The 18,719-nt window shown below is 41.7% G+C and overlaps 1 protein-coding gene across 2 annotated transcripts in view; it reads right to left on the bottom strand.

Moving 5' to 3' along the window:
• DOK6 (docking protein 6) overlaps nt 1-18,719 on the bottom strand; it is a 435,288-nt gene that overhangs the window by 52,264 nt on the left and 364,305 nt on the right. Inside the window, exon 8 of one of the 2 annotated variants that reach the window (XM_030552667.1) lies at nt 12,589-12,662. The exons of the other annotated variant lie outside the window; for it this stretch is intronic. Coding sequence (XP_030408527.1) covers nt 12,589-12,662 — 74 coding nt within the window. The remainder of the gene's footprint in view (nt 1-12,588; nt 12,663-18,719) is intronic. 2 annotated transcript variants of the gene reach the window in all.

Consider the following 18,719-nt stretch of genomic DNA (forward strand, 5'->3'; position numbering starts at 1 on the left):
CCTTCTGACAACTGGCAGAGCGCCCCCCGCTGCGTGCCGCCCCAAGCACGCGCTTGGCGCGCTGTGGCCTGGAGCTGGCCCTGGATTTGGCCCATCTCTATACATCTACCTAATTGACTGCTGGGACAGAATATAAATAGTCTGCTGGAATTTTGTTAGGCCACTAATGTTAACAACTCAACTCTTGTGAAAAGTGTTACGGATTTTTAAGGACTGCAAATGGACAGGACTTCAATTTTATATTTCTTTCAAAAGATGATATGCTGTTATTGCATTGTTCTTATGAACATGCCGGATATTATTGAGCAATGGTTCAATACCAAGTTCAAAGAATGCTGCATATTCAATTACCCATAGCATTTCTTGCAGCACCTGAATATGTAACATGGAGGCCTCCAATCTAAATGCAGACCCTAATTAACTTGTGAGATCTGACTGGATCAAAATACAAGCTGAGGTAGCTGCAGAAAATATAAGATTTCCATTATTCTCTAACACATTTTATATTTTGTAAAGAAACTTCAGGTAATTGCAAAAAATGTGATAAAATTGTGTCAGTTTAGTTAATTCTTTTCTCTATTGTATGACTTGCGATATATCAATATATCATGATATGAAGTTATTTTTGCAAGAGTGTTTATATTACCTGGATTTATCATCTCTGATAGTGATGTGAGTGATTATAAGCAGCATCATGATTGCAATTTACCCTGTTAAATGCATTATTTTGATAGCTCACATGTTAGACATTATTTTGATGATAGAATCTGCACTTACTCATTAGCTATTAATTGACTGGGAACACTGGAAACAACTAGCATTCTTATCATGAAAGTGACCTTTCATGAGAAGTTTTCTGAGAGAAGCTTATTGGTCTAATATGGTCTACATTGGTGGCAGCCAAAGTATGAGAAAAATGGATCTTGCACACACATATTTATGTGATAAATTAATTTATCGTGCACTTTTCACTGCCATCCCTGTCCTCTGTCCAATATTCATCTCCAGAGATTTATTCTGAAATCCTAAACTACTATGAGATTTTATAAAATCATCCCTACTGAGAAACTCTTCTTTCTTTTTAACACAAATATTTAATTCCTCCCTCCCCTGTTACCCAGGTCTAAGGCTTAGGATGGGCAAGTTCAGTCTTAAGGCAGTAGCAGCTTCTCTTTGCCTGTAGACCGATTGTAATCTCTTCAGGACCAGGCACATATTTTCTTGGATTTCTGTACAGCATTACATGAAGTGCTGGGGCATAAAAACATTAATAAACGTAGCCCACCAAGTTCTTTAATGTGGTCCATGGCTGCCTGATGTTCTACGTCGCCATGAAGCCTTTGGAGACTACAAGTCTCAGCAGTATGCTCCACAGCAACAGGTACTTTAGCTAATCTGCTCCATTTTATAGAAATTACAAACATCTCTAGGGTTCCTGGAAAGCTGGTAACATGACTATTACTTGGGTAAAATTTGGATGCCTCTCCTCTAAGGAGCCGTTTCAGTCATTTCACAACTAAAATAAGCTTACACCATCAAGCCAAATATTATCAGCACATTTACTCAACGTTTATGACCAAAACCTAAGACATATTGATGTTGGAATATGATTTTACGACACTTACAGGTATATTATATCATCTCATTGCAATTTTGTTATTTTCAGGATGACAGAATTTCCCATAAAGTGAAATAATACACCAGTTTTTTTAAATAGATGTTCAAAAATGTGAACAAAAGCATACTTGATTTGGAAAAAAAAAAACCAAACCCTAAGCATTAAAACCAGTATTGTCAGCATCTGAACATTAGTGTTTCTGGGTTCACTCACCCTTTGTTCTGAACCTTTCATCCCTGTAGTTTATATTACTCTGACAAAGTAGCTGAATGTGCTGTGTAAAAGATCTTTACCAGCATACAAAACCTATCATTGTCCCATGTCTCTACATTTGATTGCAGCACACATTCATGCTTTTCAGCCTACATGGTGATTGAATTATAATTCTATTTATTTTAGTTACCCGAACAGGAGATAATCACAATATGGCACAGGATAATGTATCTCAAACACTGAAGATGATGTATTCTGAAACTCAGTTCAAATGTCTTTTTTTAATTGATACTTACTTTTAATTTTTAACTTATTATAGAAAGAAGTTTCTTTTCCCTGCAAAGTTAAAGGTAACTAGCACAGATAAAAATGAAAACAATTAAAAAAAACTACACAGGACAAAATTGATTAATAAATACCCTGGTGTTCTTCATACACTGAAATCTATGAGTATAAGCTAATTTTTTCTGAAACAATCAATAATAAGGTAATTTGATCTCAAGCACCATTAGTTATTTTTGTTTGATATTAATGGTCCACTTCCTTGGCATGTTAAATGTACTCTTGGAAGAGAACAAAGCTGTTCTCATAATAAAGGACTATTTAAAAAAGATCAAACACTGATCCAAAAAAACGGTTCAAGATTATTGATGCTAACAGAAATCCAATGATAAAGAATATGGATATAATCAAGGAATTGTATATATTAAGTTAAAAGTTATTACTAATAATTTTAGCAAACAGGAAAAGAAAGTGATGAAAATGTAGTTCTTGCCAAATACAATCTGGGAAGTTAGTTACTATATGTATGCCTCATGGAAAAATAATGCTATAAAACAGATCAGCATCACACAGGAGACAACTAGTTTATATAATAAACCACCTTGGAAAGAATAAAAATGTCTGTATAGTTTATGAAAGTCATTATATTCATAAAAAAGTACTGAAGCAAAGTCACCCAATTGTTTGCTATCAATTCAAAGAGCTGTTTTATAGGTGAAAGATTAAAATATACTTTAGAAATTGAGTTTAATTAATCCCTCAGCCTTTCTATAAATATTATTGATTACTGTTTAATTCCTGGCTTGTGTTGCCAGCTCATGCTTTTCTAAAGGATATGACAAGCCAATATTACCGTTGGAGAGTTGCTCATACCTATAATGCCATAGCCCATGTCGCAGTGTCATTAGTGCCAATACGAACCATCACCGATGGATCCTTTCCCATCAACTTCAGAAACCTATCCAATCTTATAATGACATTTCATGTCTTGCCTCCAGGAAGACAGCACACCATCCTGTTGTCCATCTGTCCCTTGCAGAATGTTCTTTCGATTTGTCTGAGTGTCGAATATCCAGCAAGGACTGTCTGTCTTCCTCGCATGGTTGGAGAACTCTTTGCAGGCAAGCTTGATTTTCTTATAGGTTGGGCTGAGATGCTATCTGCATGCCTATCCCATATATCCCTTGGATCTGTTGGAACCTGAGTAGTAACTTCCATAGTTTCGGCACTGAGGAGTTGGTATAGATTTGAAACTTCTAGCAGTGTGTCATTCCTCCTCCTTCTTTTCTCTCTGACAGTGACAGCCTGACTATCCTGACCTGTCTCCAGCCATGATCTCTTGCCTGTGGTGGTTACAAACCACCAGAGCTCCTCTTTGACTTCCTCTCCAATTCCTTGTGGCCAGTTCCATCTTCCTGGAAACCGGGAATACAGGTGTTTCCCAGCCCTGGCTGTGTAGGAGCTCCCCAGCTTCTCTGGTTCACAGTAGTGTCTCAATGTGCCTCTTCAATTCAAGAATCTTCCCTCCAGCCAATAACCTTCCACATCGTGCAAAGGAAATCCCTTCTGGCTTCAGGCAGGACAGAGAACATGGCACATCCATTGCAGACCACTGCCACTGTTCCATTGCTGGACATCTTGACACCACACATAACACAGAATCTGGAAGGAAAGCCTGTCACACTCCCTCTGAAACTCTCTTGTTAGCTGCCTCTGTGCGTGACTCTTTAAGGAAACTATTACATTAAATAACCTACCTTTTATAGGTCATACGGATGACAGATCACAAATTGTCCATGGTCAGTAACTACAAAGCAAGCCTGGGACACAATTTATTGATCTGTTGAGATCAAGTCAAATGGAGGTGAAATTAACTCATTTCCTTCTTGCTTCTAAAATACTGCCCTAAAATCCAGAACTAAAATCTTTTTTCTATTAGCCATGAAAAGAATCTAAGTGCTCAAAAGAAGCTTGAACTCTGCAAATGGGTCACTGATGAGTATGGAAGCAAGATTGCTTACTTGCGTTTTGAAAACTCATCTTTACAAGAAAGAACTGAGAGCTTTTCAATTATTGCCAATTTGCTTTCATCTTTTGGAAGCAGCCAGAAATTTTCCTGAAAATGCTGGAACTGGAATTTCACGTTTATGCAGTTGTTAATGGTAAAAAATTTGCCTGAGGAACTCATACACAAAATATCTTTGTATGATAATGCTTTCAGAATCAAATTATTTAACGCCTATGTTGGTTAATGACAAATATTTTCAGTAGTCATTCAGCACAGTCTCAAACACAGGATGAGAGAGAACAGAGATGATGATGATAGACAGGAATTATTTACAGTACATTGCCTACATATCACTGGGCAAAATTATAACTTTGGAGGTGAGCAGGCAGTTCCCAATAATTTCCGTGGGAACAATCCACCTTCTTTCAGAGGGCAGAAACTGGCCCATATTCTGTACCTTAACAATGATCATATTTTACAGTGTATTCCTTCAGAGAACAACTTCATCTGCTTAAGTATACTGGGGGAAAGAAATCGGTGGCAAGAGATTTCTTAGAAAGGTTAGTGGAAGGGAAGAAAGCTATACCAGAAATCGAACAGCAGGTTGTTATAAAGATTTTGAACAGTATATTCCAGGCTTTAAAGGAGATAGCTCGCACATACAATAAAAAAGTTTAAAATCAGGAGGTTCTTGGAACAATCAGCACTATTTTGTAAAGCCTTTGCCCTCTCCTCTATCTACTCTACTCTGTTAAGGGTTGAGAGCCTCTTGCAAGGTATTAACAGAGACATCCCTTGAGTAGGGTGAACTGGGGAGATCTCTATTGGCCCTGTGCTTTGGGGGCCCCCCTGGGCCAGCGCAATTGGCTGGCATGGTCAGGTCTAGAAGAGATAAATCCATCGCTTCTGCCCCTGGACCCCGCACCCCCGTAGAGACGGCCCTGGGTATTAAGCACCTTCAACTCCCACTGACATTGATTTCAATGGGAGCTAGGTGCCTAAATACCTTTGAAGATCTGGGTCTTACCCTCTTTGCAGGATCAGGCCCTTAGTGAATATATATATAGGGACAGACTCTTAGCTTATGTGAATCATCAGCACTCTATCAACTTTGCTGGTGTAATACTGATATACAACAGCTGGGGGTCTCGTACATAGGGTTTGGTTTTACAAGTTATATTTCAAACACTTACTGAAAAATACTTAATGTTTACTACCAATCTTGATAATTAATGCAACCTGAAGTCTTGGTTATGGTATCCTTAAACAGAACACCTTCCAGCTGATCAGCTCAGTTCTCATAAACAGCCTAAGTTAGTAACTAATTGAATCTTAAGTCTATACTGTTTTCTTGTTATAACAATGCACTAGGGCAAAAAATGGCAGTAACTAGGAAGCTTTAAAACTGGTACTTATTCCATACATCAAAGGGAGCACAAGCAAACTACCATGAGAACTTTTAAAACAAGAACCTGTTACATCTAAGGTCTGTATTAATATCCACGCACTGAGTACTCTTTCTGTAAAAAAGCAGGTACACAGTTTTAAATAACTATTCAAATGAAGATACACAACTATTGAGCTTAACAATGTTCAGTAATATTATTCAACAGAATGGACTTTCTTCCCTGTCTCTATATTCTTTATCACATGACACTCAGAACAAATCCTACTCACAAGAGTATGATGGCTGCACTGTTTACCTTCCTAACGGCAAAGTCCTGGCAAAGGTACTTATATTTCAAATATTAACAGTTAAAAGGTGCCAAGTTATTATAATTCTCTTTCATTCTGGGCATCCACATCAGGAAACTTACTTATAATCATTGTGACTGAAGTTGTGCATTGCCACTAGAAATCAGACTCCTGACTACAGCGGGGCAGGAAATGTGGCCTTTGAAGCTTCATGAGACACTGCACTAAGTATGTACCACATATTTTGGAACAGACAGAATTTTCCATTTAGCTGCAATGCCAAATTATCAATTTTGTTTCAAAGCATAGCATGGCACACGTCCCAAGCAAAACAGAAACCAATCTGCAAGGTAAGGAAATGTTACAGCTACTAGACTATTTAATGAGGTTTAAATGACAAATTATTATTTGGAGGTTTAACTAAATAAACAGTATGTATGGAAGCATATAGCATATAGTATACAAATAATAAGAACTGAAATATAACTAAGCATATTTATGATAAGGTGCACATGCTTCTGATGTGTTCCATGGAATAAAGGTGAAATATGAATCTTTTTCACATGCATGAACACACAGGGCCAGACAGAGGAGTCCCACCAATTTAGAACTGCTGAGGATCTGGCCCTCATTTGATCGTGCCACATTACTGAAAAAAAGTCAGATATAGTGCTTGCCAAGTATTTATATTTCTAAGAAGCATTGGTAATGGGCACTTATGGCCAGTGAAAAATGAAATTGAGTGGGAGAATGAAAATAGGCAATGAGAATTTCTTTAGAACGATATATACCATAAAATCAACACCACAGAAAATGGGTAGATCAGGTCTGACGCTACAAAGTTTTGTTGGAGATGTCAAAATTATGTCAGTAATGTTATTGACATACTTTGGGATTGTAAAGTCACAAAAGAATATTTGGAAAAGGGGATGGGGAGTTTACGGCTAATCTTACTGTACATTAAATGATACTTGTCATCCGAAGAACTTTTAATTGAGGAAGTATCAGAGGGGTAGCTGTGTTAGTCTGGATCTGTAAAAACAGCAAAGAATCCTGTGGCACCTTATAGACTAACAGATGTATTGGAGCATGAGCTTTCATGGGTGATTACTCACTTCATCGGATGCCTGAGGAAGGCAATCTGGATGCAAGTTGGATTAAGATGGCAAATAGAAAATAATTAAGAATCTGTAAATACAGTGCGCCACCAACTGAAGTAGAATGCCTGGTGGCTAACCTACCTTACTCATGGCATTTCCTGAAGGAGCTATTTTGAAAATATAGAATAGGGGAGATTTAAGATATGTCTACACTTGGAGTTGGAGGTTATGCTCATGTTAGCTCTCATCAAGCCAGCACACTAAAAATAGTAGTGTAGCTGCAGTAGCAGAGGCAGAGGTGATAGGCGGAACAGGCTAGCCAACCTGAGTATAAACCTGACCAGACCCCATGGGTACGTACTTAGGGTGGCTAGTCCATGCTGCCACACACTGCTGCTGATGCTACTATGGCCACACTATTATTTTTAGCACACTAGCTTGATGAGAGCTAGCACGCGTATGTCTGCTCAAGCTGGGAATCACATCCCCAGCTGCAAGTGCAAACACAGCCTCAGTACATATGGAAACAATTTATGGGTTATATCAATGAATTTGGAAATAATACATGAAAATATGCAATGCTGTATTTGTTGGAATGATTATTATATAGTGAAGGTGCCTCCCACCTTCAAGTCACATTTTATTTTGTTCTGCATTTTATGATTTTGTTTTGTTCTTTGTGTGGGCTTAGAGAGTGAGATAATAACTGGGTTGTGAAATATTTGGGGAATGACTAATACATGTCTCTTAGTCGTATGCTCTATTTGTTGTTAACAACCTTGGCAAAAACTCAATATTGAAAAAGAGCTGAAACAATCAAACATGTCAATCTTGAAAACACTTTTTTTTTTGGAGAAAGACAACAAATGAGCACGCACGCACACACACACACACACAAAAATATTCTGCACTTATTTTCAATAAAATTCTACTAACAGATACCACTTGCCTCTCTAAAAGCCATGGTTTCACCAGTCATTTTAAGCTGCTGCCAATCCATAGGGCTTGTCTACATCAGAAAGTTGCAGCGCTGGTGAGGGAGTTACAGCGCTGCAACTTAGGAGGTGTACACATCTGCAGGGCACCACCAGCGCTGCAACTCCCTGTTTGCAGCGCTGGCCGTACTCCCGTTTTGTCTCGGGTGTAGAGGATCCAGCGCTGGTAATCAAGTATAGACACTTACCAGCGCTTTTCTTGACCTCCGTGGAATAAGCAGGTATCCCAGCATACCTGAGGAAGCCTCTGGTAATCAAACTGGTCTCCTTCCCCAGCTTGCTCTCGCGTTCCCCGAACCCCGAGCAAGCAGGTCTCCTTCCCTGAGGTTTGCTGGGTGGTTCGGGGAACGCGAGAGCAAACCGCGGCGAAGCTGGTCTCCTTTCCTGGTTTGCTCTCGCGTTCCCCGAACAAGCAGGTCTCCTTCCCTGCGGTTTGCAGAGTGGTTCGGGGAACGTGAGAGCAAACCGCGGCGAAGCTGGTCTCCTTTCCCGGTTTGCTCTCGCGTTCCCCGAACAAGCAGGTCTCCTTCCCTGCGGTTTGCAGAGTGGTTCGGGGAACGCGAGAGCAAACCGCGGCGAAGCTGGTCTCCTTTCCCGGTTTGCTCTCGCGTTCCCCGAACAAGCAGGTCTCCTTCCCTGCGGTTTGCAGAGTGGTGCGGGGAACGCGAGAGCAAACCGCGGCGAAGCTGGTCTCCTTTCCCGGTTTGCTCTCGCGTTCCCCGAACAAGCAGGTCTCCTTCCCTGCGGTTTGCAGAGTGGTTCGGGGAACGCGAGAGCAAACCGCGGCGAAGCTGGTCTCCTTTCCCGGTTTGCTCTCGCGTTCCCCGAACAAGCAGGTCTCCTTCCCTGCGGTTTGCAGAGTGGTTCGGGGAACGCGAGAGCAAACCGCGGCGAAGCTGGTCTCCTTTCCCGGTTTGCTCTCGCGTTCCCCGAACCCCCCTTGAAGCCGCCCAACAGCGCTGCAGTGTGGCCACATCTAACACCACTTGCAGCGCTGGTTGCTGTAAGTGTGGCCACTCTGCAGCGCTGGCCCTATACAGCTGTACTAATACAGCTGTAACAACCAGCGCTGCAAAATTTTAGATGTGTGTGTATTCCTGCCTGGTTGTCTAAAGGACAGCACTCTGTTGCTAGATGAGAGACACAATGACATTTGTGGATTTGGCCACTTGCCTCTTGTGTCTCTGAAAGCCAGGAATGCTGTGTGAATGGTTAGAAGGTGAGTCATATTTCACCTTTAATAGTAACATCTGTTTACTCTTCTGGGGTCAGCACAGACATGATCCAAAACAATCTCTGTCCATCACTTCTGGATGAAAAAAAATGCAGCAGCAGGTCAACGTGCAGGGAGGTGCAAGCCTTAGATATCCCACTGACTAAGGCTGTTTTCAGGGAGATAAGGGGATGATCAGTCCCCGACTGCGACTGACTATTGCATTACTGACACTCTGTGCAATGCATTGGACTCCACTCTGTGGGTATTAACTTAAACTGCAACAATGTGGGTTTGGGGCAATTTCATGCTGGGTAATGATACTGGGAAAAGGGCCATTTCCTTGTGTCTGTGATGATATTCTCAGTCAGTTCATTGCCTACACTGTAGCTACAATATTAAAAATCATTCCCCTTCATTTAAGGGTTCTATCATCCTAAACAGTCAAGAGAATACATCCTTATCAGGGAAAAGGCACATAAATCTGTATATAAAAATTATACAAAGAGACACATTTCTATCAAAATAAAGATAAACTTTGGTCAAAGGCTTAGACTCGTGTTTCAGTGCACAAATGATCAAAAGTGGCAAACACTACTAATGTTGAAAAAATATATGAATATGATTGTCATAAACAGATAAGTAAGAGTTAATAGAACAAAATTGCTTCATATCTCTTTTGCCTGGAAAGAGTTAACAAGAACAGTGAGCCTCGCTGTCACCTGACCCAAGGACCAATCAGAGGACAGGATACTTTCAAATCTTGAGGGAGGGAAGTTTTTGTGCTGTGCTGTTAGTTTTGGTTGTTGTTCACTCTGGGGGCTCAGAGGGACCAGAGGTGCAACCAGGTTTCTCTCCAGGTTCTTATAAGTTCAGAATAGTGATACAGGTTCTTATAAGTTCAGAATAGTGAGTACTAGATAGAAAAAGCGAGTTAGGCTTATGGTTGTTTTCTTTATTTGCAAATGTGTATTTGGTTGGAAGGAGTTCAAATGTGTATTTGGCTGAAAGGAGTTCAAATTGGTATTTTGCTGAAAAGATTTTAATTTGTACTTGTATACTTAGGCTGGGAGGGTATTCCCAGTGTCTACAGCTGAAAGACCCTGTACCTATTCCATTTTAAATTTACAAAGATAATTTTACTGTTTTTTTTCTTTCTTTAATTAAAAGCTTTTCTTGTTTAAGAGCCTGATTGTTTTTTTATTCTGGTGAGACCCCAGGAGACTGGGTCTGGATTCACCAGGGAATTGGTGGGGAGAAAGGAGGGAAGGGGGAGAGAGAGGCTAAATTCTCTCTGTGTTAGTATTACTATCTCTCTCAGGGAGAATCTGGGAGGGGAAGAGAGAAGGAGGGAGGAAGATGAATTGTCCTCTCTGTTTAAAGATTCAAGGAGTTTGAATCACAGTGATCTTCCAGGGTAACCCAGGGAGGGGAAGCCTGGGAGAGGCAACGGTGAGGGAAAGGGTTTACTTTCCTTGTGTTAAGATCCAGAGGGCCTGGGTCTTGGGGGCCCCCGGGCAAGGTTTTGTGGGGACCAGAATGTACCAGGCACTGGAATTCCTGGTTGGTGACAGCGCTACAGGTTCTAAGCTGGTAATTGAGCTTAGAAGAATTCATGCTGGTACCCCATCTTTTGGACACTAAGGTTCAGAGTGGAGAATTGTACCATGACAATGATATACTATAAAAGGAGTAGGTTGTCAGCTGGTGTAAATCTGTATAGGTCCTTTAAATCAAGTGAGCTATGTCGATTTGTATCAGCTGAGATCTGACCACTTCTATATGAATAACAACACTTTTCTCTCTGAGTTGGTTGAGAGAGAAAAATCTGTTTTTTTTATTCAAATAATTTAAGTAAGAAATATGAGTAAGCACCCTACGGACATGACAGTGCTGCCATTTAAATGCTATCGGTGTTTTATCCTCTCACAACAGTATTACATTGGTGTAATTACATTCAAGTCAATGGAGTTATTCCTGATTTACATCAGTGTAAGTAAGAGGAGAATCATACCATAGAGCAGTGGTTCCCAAACTTGTTCCACTGCTTGTGCAGGGAAAGCCCCTGGCGGGCCAGGCTGTTTTGTTTACCTGCCGCATCCACAGGTTCGGCCAATTGGCTCCCAGTGGCCGCAGTTTGCTGCTCCAGGCCAATGGGAGCTGCTGGAAGTGGCGGGCCAGTCAGCCCGCACTGCTTCCAGCAGCTCCCATTGGCTTGGAGCAGCAAACCGCAGCCAGTGGGAGCCATGATTGGCCAAACCTGTGGATGCGGCAGGTAAACAAACTGGCCCGGCCCACCAGGAGCTTTCCCTGCACAAGTGGAGGAACAAGTTTGGGAACCACTGCCATAGAGGATGACTGCTTAAATAGTCTTCCCATTTAATATTTTAACATATGGTAAACACCATTGCAAAAATTATGGCCCAGATCTTCAGCTTCGGATGAAAATCATGTGGGTAGTTGGAGTATGCAAAAAGGTCTTTAAGCCACCTTTACACTATCCCAGTCCTTGGATAGCTGTGTGCGAGTCCATTCCTCCAGCATAAATTAGAGAAACCTGATGACTAACAGACCCCAAGGTCATCCAGGGATCACTGGAGTACAGAGAATCCCTGGATATATCCCCCTTTCCCTGGAAAATACTCTCTACAGTGGTTGCATGAAGGAAAGTGGTGTACATGCCATTATGTTGTCTCTGAGCCACAACAGAATCCCCCTATACTGGGAGAGGTAGCTCCATGGTTATGCTTTAGAGTCTCTTGACATCAATGGTGAAATGCAAAGCAGCGACACTATAATTGAAGTTCAGACACAGGTATCCAGAGCACCCACAGTGCTTTTCCTCATCAGAAGCCATTAGCTAACTTCAGGTTGTCTTCAACAATATATGATAAAGGAAAACAAGGATCTTCAGAAACAGATATATGAACAAGCAGAACAAGATATTGACAAAAAAGAACATACTTGATCAAATAAAAGTGTTTCTATTAAGTCACAAAAAGGATGAAAAGCTGATGAGCTATTTCTCAGAATTAAATACCTATTCTGATGATCGGAGAGTAATGAGACAGTCGACAAGACCAAATGAAATGCATTTCAATTTCCTAACACAAAATTGCTCAGCTTACTTATGGTATAATGGCTGTAACATCAAAAGCTTGGTGATGATAGGACTGTCATCTCACAAATAAATGTCCTGTAAAACTGCTGAGACACTGATGAATACAACAATGGCAGTAATGGAGAAAACAAGCAGCCAAAGCCTGTCAGTAATCATCCAATCAAACACACACTGCATGTACAGTAATTATAATGAGAGCATGCTTTTCCAAATTGAAGTTCATGCTTTGGCATTTATGTAAACAGGCTTTGAATTTCATTTTCAGCACCCACATTGTTCATGATCATTCTCAGAGGCTGAGATTTGGGTTGATGATGAGTGGAAAGAGAAAAGCATATTGTACCTGCATCCCTGGTTTGATATCATCAGTCCGTGACCAAGAAACCAGGAAATCTGACGACTCTCCCATTAGACATCCTAATGTAGTACACAGAAATCTTATTTAAAAGCAAGCATGGTTTGTGTTTATTCAAAAATGTAGGCACATTTATGGAAAACAGGCTGCCATTCTGTCACATTTATGCATGTGTTCAGGAAGAAAATATTGCATTATTTTATATGTTTGAATACACATGCAGAAAAGTAGCAAAATGAGGTCAAATATGTAGATAAGCTTGATAGGGTTTTCTTTAGTTTCCATGAAAGGTCCTCATAACTATTCATGGAAACATTAGAACTTGTATATATTAGCATAAGGTAGAGGGTAAAACTGATATCTTTTGATTAATATAATACAAGAACAATGAGCAACGTTGTGAGCAAGAGGATATCTTTATTTTCTTAAGAAACCATATCCAATTAAAAAAAAGTATATAAAACACACTAATTACAGATGTCAGCTCTGATTAGTCAGTCATTGTATGGCATGGTTACATGGTGGAGATTCATGACCTGGCTTTGCACCTGCACAGAAGAATAAAGAGCCCCCTTACTCACCTGTACAGCTATCTGCATTGCCAAACTCTGCAAAGGGTGGAAGGAACAGGGCCGCCCAGAGTGGGGGGCAAGTGGGGCAATTTGCCCCAGGTCCTGGGGCCCGCAGGGGCCTTGCAAGCTCTGGCCCGGTGGCAGTCAGGGTCTTTGACGGCATTTCAGTGGTGGGGGCTCCTTCAGTGCTGCTGAAGATGTGGAGCGACTGAAGGGCCCCCCACTGTCAAAATGCCGCCAAAGACCCGGACCACTGCCAGGTGAGCAGGGCCGGCTCCAGGCCACAGCGCGCCAAGTGCATGCTTGGGGCGGCATGCCACGGGGGGCCCTCTGCCGGTTGCTGGGAGGGCGGCAGGCGGCTCCGATGGACCTCCTGCAGGCGTGCCTGCAAAGTCTGCTGATCCCGTGGCTCTGGTGAGCGGCAGAGCGCCCCCTGCGGCATGCCGCCGTGCTTGGGGCAGCGAAATTGCTAGAGCTGGCCCTGCAGGTGAGTACAAGCACTGCAGCTTCCCCGCTTTGCCCCAGGCCCCCTGAATCCTCTAGGTGGCCTTGGGAAGGAAAGCAGAGAGTGGCAGACTGCTTCTTGCTCTCCCTGGATAGAGAGTGGATAGTCAGAGAAAGACAGTGAGTGGAGCCTTGGCTTCATCCCACAAATGCAATGGTGGTAGTACACTGGTCTAGCATAGGGGTTGGCAACCTTTCAGAAGTGGTGTGCTGAATCTTCATTTATTCACTCTGATTTAAGGTTTCACGTGCCAGTAATACATTTGAAAATTTTTAGGTGGTCTCTTTCTATAAGTCTATAATATATAACTAAACTATTGTTGCATGTAAAGAAAATAAAGTTTTTAAAATGTTTAAGAAGCTTCATTTAAAATTACATTAAAATACAGAGCCCTCCGGACAGGTGGCCAGGACCTGGGCACTGTGAGTGTCACTGAAAATCAGCCCCCATGCCGCCTTTGGCACACGTGCCATAGGTTGCCTACCCCGGTACAGATTAATTCCCTAAGCAAGGGAAAAGCTGGCACCCAATTGTAACTCTCCAAGTCACAGTCTAATGCCTATCGCTGCTCCTGGGGTAGGGTAACTATGCACTGTCCCTTACTTGGGCTGTATTGAAAGGTGGTAATCCAGCCCACTGTTAATAAAATGACCATACTTGATGAGACAACAGAGCTTTTGCAGTAAACATACCCATACTCATCACATGCACTACTTGACAAAATATTACCAAAATGCAATCTCCAATTTCCACCATACTCATAGGGACATGCAGAAAATAATTTAAACATCAAAATCAAGTGATTAAAAGAACAAAAAACCCAACCCATCCAAAACCAGCAAAACTACTTTCAATTTCACCCACTCCTCCAAGCTCGAGTCCTTTGCTTCACTCAATCAGCAGTTTCTTTCTCTACAGAGCACTCAACCCAAAAAAGCTTGTCCCACCAAAAGTCACTAAAGTCCAATTCAAGATATTTTAAGTAGCACAAAATTGTTGCTTATTAACTATAATAAATGGTTCTTTAATCTACACTCTGGGAATGATGCTCTCGGTGTGTGGAACTTTATGATGTTTTCTGTATTAGTAACATTGTGTTTAGAGCTGGGCAAATAATGGATTTTTCAAAATGAAATGTTTCAGGTCAGTTCAACAAGCCAAAATGACATGTTTTGATTTGGGAACATCAAAATATTTTGATTTGATTGAAAATGCTGAAATGAAATATTTTTTCATTTCTGAACTGAAATATTTTGGAACTGTTTGTTCTATAAAAAATTGGAAGAAAACATGTTGAAATACCAAAATATGTTGCTGGATGGAAATTCTGATATTCACTCCATTTTACTTATGACAGTAGAGGGCACAGACATGCAACATTATTTGTGCAAAAAAGGAGTAATGGTAATAAAGCAAACAAAAAATCCATAGTGGAATGTCTCATATAATGGCAGGTGTGAAATCTCTTAAAATGTTAAAATAATGGGTACAAGAGTCTCCAAATTTAAAAATTCCAGCTATCTGATGTTCTTTTAAAAAATAATTAAAAAGTTGAGGAGATTTTCTCCTCATGTTGCCTTCCTCCCCTCCCCTCAAAAGAAGCAGTCATGCCAGAACCGGAGGAAAAACACTAATAAGGAAATAAAATAATTCAAAAATTATGTTCAGAGTTACACCTTTCAGGAAACTATACAAACTACTAAAGGCTTGTCTTCTTTGCAACAGTTAGCTAGAGTTGTAAATATCATTGAACTCAAGACACAGATTTTCATGTGTAGACAGGAGTCAAATTAGGGGCAATATACAAATTATATCTTAAGCTAACAATATCGTGAAGACAAGCCCTAAGAGCAGCCAGTACTTCATTAGAACAGCCATCTGTCACTCAGTAGATACAAAGCCATGAAAGGTTCAAAGATCTATGTAGCCCACATTAAAGAAACTAGTTAAAAATCTATCAGTTGCTTGATTTTTGAAGCAGCCATTCTACACCGTGTCTGTTACAGCTATCCCCTATTCCATTTTGTTTCTTACAGCTGTCCCCAGACTCCATTTTGTTTTCTGTTCTCCTGTGGCCGCCCTTCCCTGGCTGTTAAGTTGTTTACCAGGGCCACTGCCCTTCTCAAAGGGAGGGCCCCTTAAGTTGTTTAACAAGAGCCATTGCCCTTCTCAAAGGGACGGCCACTTGTGCTGCGTGCTAAGTGGGACCACTGCCCTGTTCAAAGGGTTAGTCCTGTTATCACCTCGTTGAGCCTGGGCTTGGTGTAATGTAGGCAATGTCCAGAGCTGCAAGACCTAATGTGTTTTTAAGATCCTGGGCATGAGTCATAGGCCTCATGTGCTCTTGAGTCACCTATTGCACAGGACTATGTCCAGGCACGTCTCTGGTCTTACCTTCAGTTTTTTCCCTGTGCCCTCTCCCCTGTGACAGACGGAGCCTATCAGGATTACTGGCGGGAAACTGCCCAAGTTTGCCTTTAAAACCAGACATTTTTGAAACACACCTCAGAAAGGTTCCTGCATTGCTGCCTGGTCTGATCAGCCAGGGGTTCTGGGGGGTTCTTTCTCCGCTCTCGTTTTATTTTTGAGCGTACCCCCGTTTTTTGAACGCCCCCCCCCACGAAGAATGAATTGCTACCTGAGACATCTCCTGATTATTGAGACTGTACCGAGCCCTCCTTGCCTCTTCTGATGTTGCTGCTGCTTCTGCCTTTGCTGCTGCCTTGGGACTGGTAAGAATCCCTCTGTAAAACTTTCTATACTTTTATTTTATTATTTTAGCTGCTGGCTCTGTTTCCCCAGCACACAGACTCAAGCTAAACCTTGGTCTGTGTCTTAAAACCTCTCTTAAACTCCAGGGCTCTTTGCCGCTAAAAATAAGTTTGTGCCACTGCTAGCTCTGCTCCTGTGGGCTTTGCCTTGGGGCTCTCTGCTTTCAGCTGTATCCACCGCTGTAGCCATCATCCCTTGGCTTCCTTGGGGGCTGGGTCCTGGACACATACCACTCTGCCCTCTGTAACCTCCCCATAGCATAAGGTGCACCATAGGTCTTGTTTTTTTTAGTTTAATAAGTCATAGTTTGTTAAGATTGTAGAGCTTGTAAGTTTCAACTGCCTTGTTATAGTTTACTGTTTTGTTGCTCCGTATAGTTGCTTGTTATAGCTTTGCTTAGAATTGTGATATTTGTTGTTTTGCCTAGTCGTTGGTTAAGATAGATAAGGTTTTTGGCTGCTTAAATTCGCCTTCCTGCTGTCCCGATCTCTCCCTGAACTTTCCCGTGTCTGTTTTTCCCCCGCTCCAATCTCCCCCTCTGTGTGCTCCTCCGTGTCTCCCTGGTATAACCCTTTGCTGCTTTTCCCCCACATCTGCACTCTCTCCGAACTTCCCGACTCCTTGCTGCTTCCCGCCCTGCATCTGCATCACCCTCCGAACTTCCCTAACCCCTTGCTGCTTCTCCCCCTGTATAACTTCCCAAACCCTTTGCTGCTTTCCCCTGCATCTGCACTCTCTCCGAACCTCCCAACTCCTTGCTGCTTCCCCCCCCCGTCTGCATCACCCTCCGAACTTCCCAAACCCCTTGCTGCTTCTCCCCCTGTGAAACTTCCCAAATCCTTTGCTGTTTTTTTTACCTTTGTTTTTGGTGTCCGCTTGTTGCTTAAACCTCTCTCTAGCCCTTCTTTACACTTCTCCGCTGCCCCTCCCCTACCGAAGATCACCATCACACTGCTCCGTTGTCCTTGCCCTGCAGGGCTTCAGAGTCTCTCGCTGCTTCCAGCCGCTCCTCTGCATACCACTAATCACTCACTCCCCCTCCTCCTGTTTCTTGACCCAGCCTTTATATTGATATTGTATTGTTGTACTGTAGCTCACATTTTACTTGTAATTATAACACCCCATTGGTTGCCTCTACTTTTCTGATATACTTTGTATTTACATTGATGCCACTGTCTTACATTGTGTATCTAGCTATTAACTCATATAGAAGCTACCATTTTATTTTGCATTTCTTTTGGGTACGCTTTGCATTTCCACACTGTATCTAGAGTTGCTTATTGACTGTACTGTATCCCATTGTGCTGAACCCCACTTGCTGTAGCCCACTATTAGAACTCCTTACACTGTTCAATAAGAAGAACCCCCCCATCATTGTCTATTGTAAACACCCTGTACACCCCATCCCATCGTATTTCATTATTAAATTCCCACCACTTCCTTTTTTTCCTTTAATAAAGAAATTAATTGGAACCCCAGCTGTGTGGTAATTGCTCCCCAAGATCCCATATACCTGCCGGCAGGGACACACAGAACCATTTTTGTTGCATTTCTTTTTTTATATATTCAAAATAACCTGAGAAATTGCTAACAGTTAATTACAGCTTAAGTAGTTTCACTAAGGTGACATTCTTTGTGAGAAAGAGTATTGCAATCAGGCCTTAAATGAACATGGAACTTTCATATTTGACATCCTGATAACCTTTTAAATACCTTACAGCTTTCTCCCTTGTTTTACATTCTCCACAACTTTTGGAATTTCAGACCTCATCCAGAACAGTTCAGAATGAACAAAAACATGACCTCCCCTTAGAGCCTATCAATGTTGTTTCTTAATTAGCAGGAACAGTCACTGTTGAGCAAAATCAGGTCTTCCTTCCCCCATACCAGTCTCTGTTGGACTTAAGAGTGAGAAACTTCTCCCACATGGCATTTACTCTTTCTATCAGGAAAAAGCTACTGACAGACTTAATTTTTATCAGGATACATACGTTTATTATATACCTTCCTGGCAAGTGTTTTCAGGTGGAACTGCGCTGCAGAGGTTGGATCGGGGTCTGAACTTCCTCGAAGTTCTGAGGTCTTTCCCTCAGACCCAAATCTAAAATTACTTTAGAAGTTCTTTGTTTTCCCCAAGTATAAGGCTAGATTGTGCTTGAGGCACAATCTGGCACACTGGAGAAATCAGGTAACAGCCAGAATCCCCAAGAGGAAATAGTTCAGCCATCATTATTCCTAGAAGATCCCATGTAACATAGTGACATAGTGTC

This window comes from Gopherus evgoodei, chromosome 2 (assembly GCF_007399415.2).
Source record: "Gopherus evgoodei ecotype Sinaloan lineage chromosome 2, rGopEvg1_v1.p, whole genome shotgun sequence".
Classification (NCBI taxonomy): domain Eukaryota; kingdom Metazoa; phylum Chordata; order Testudines; family Testudinidae; genus Gopherus; species Gopherus evgoodei.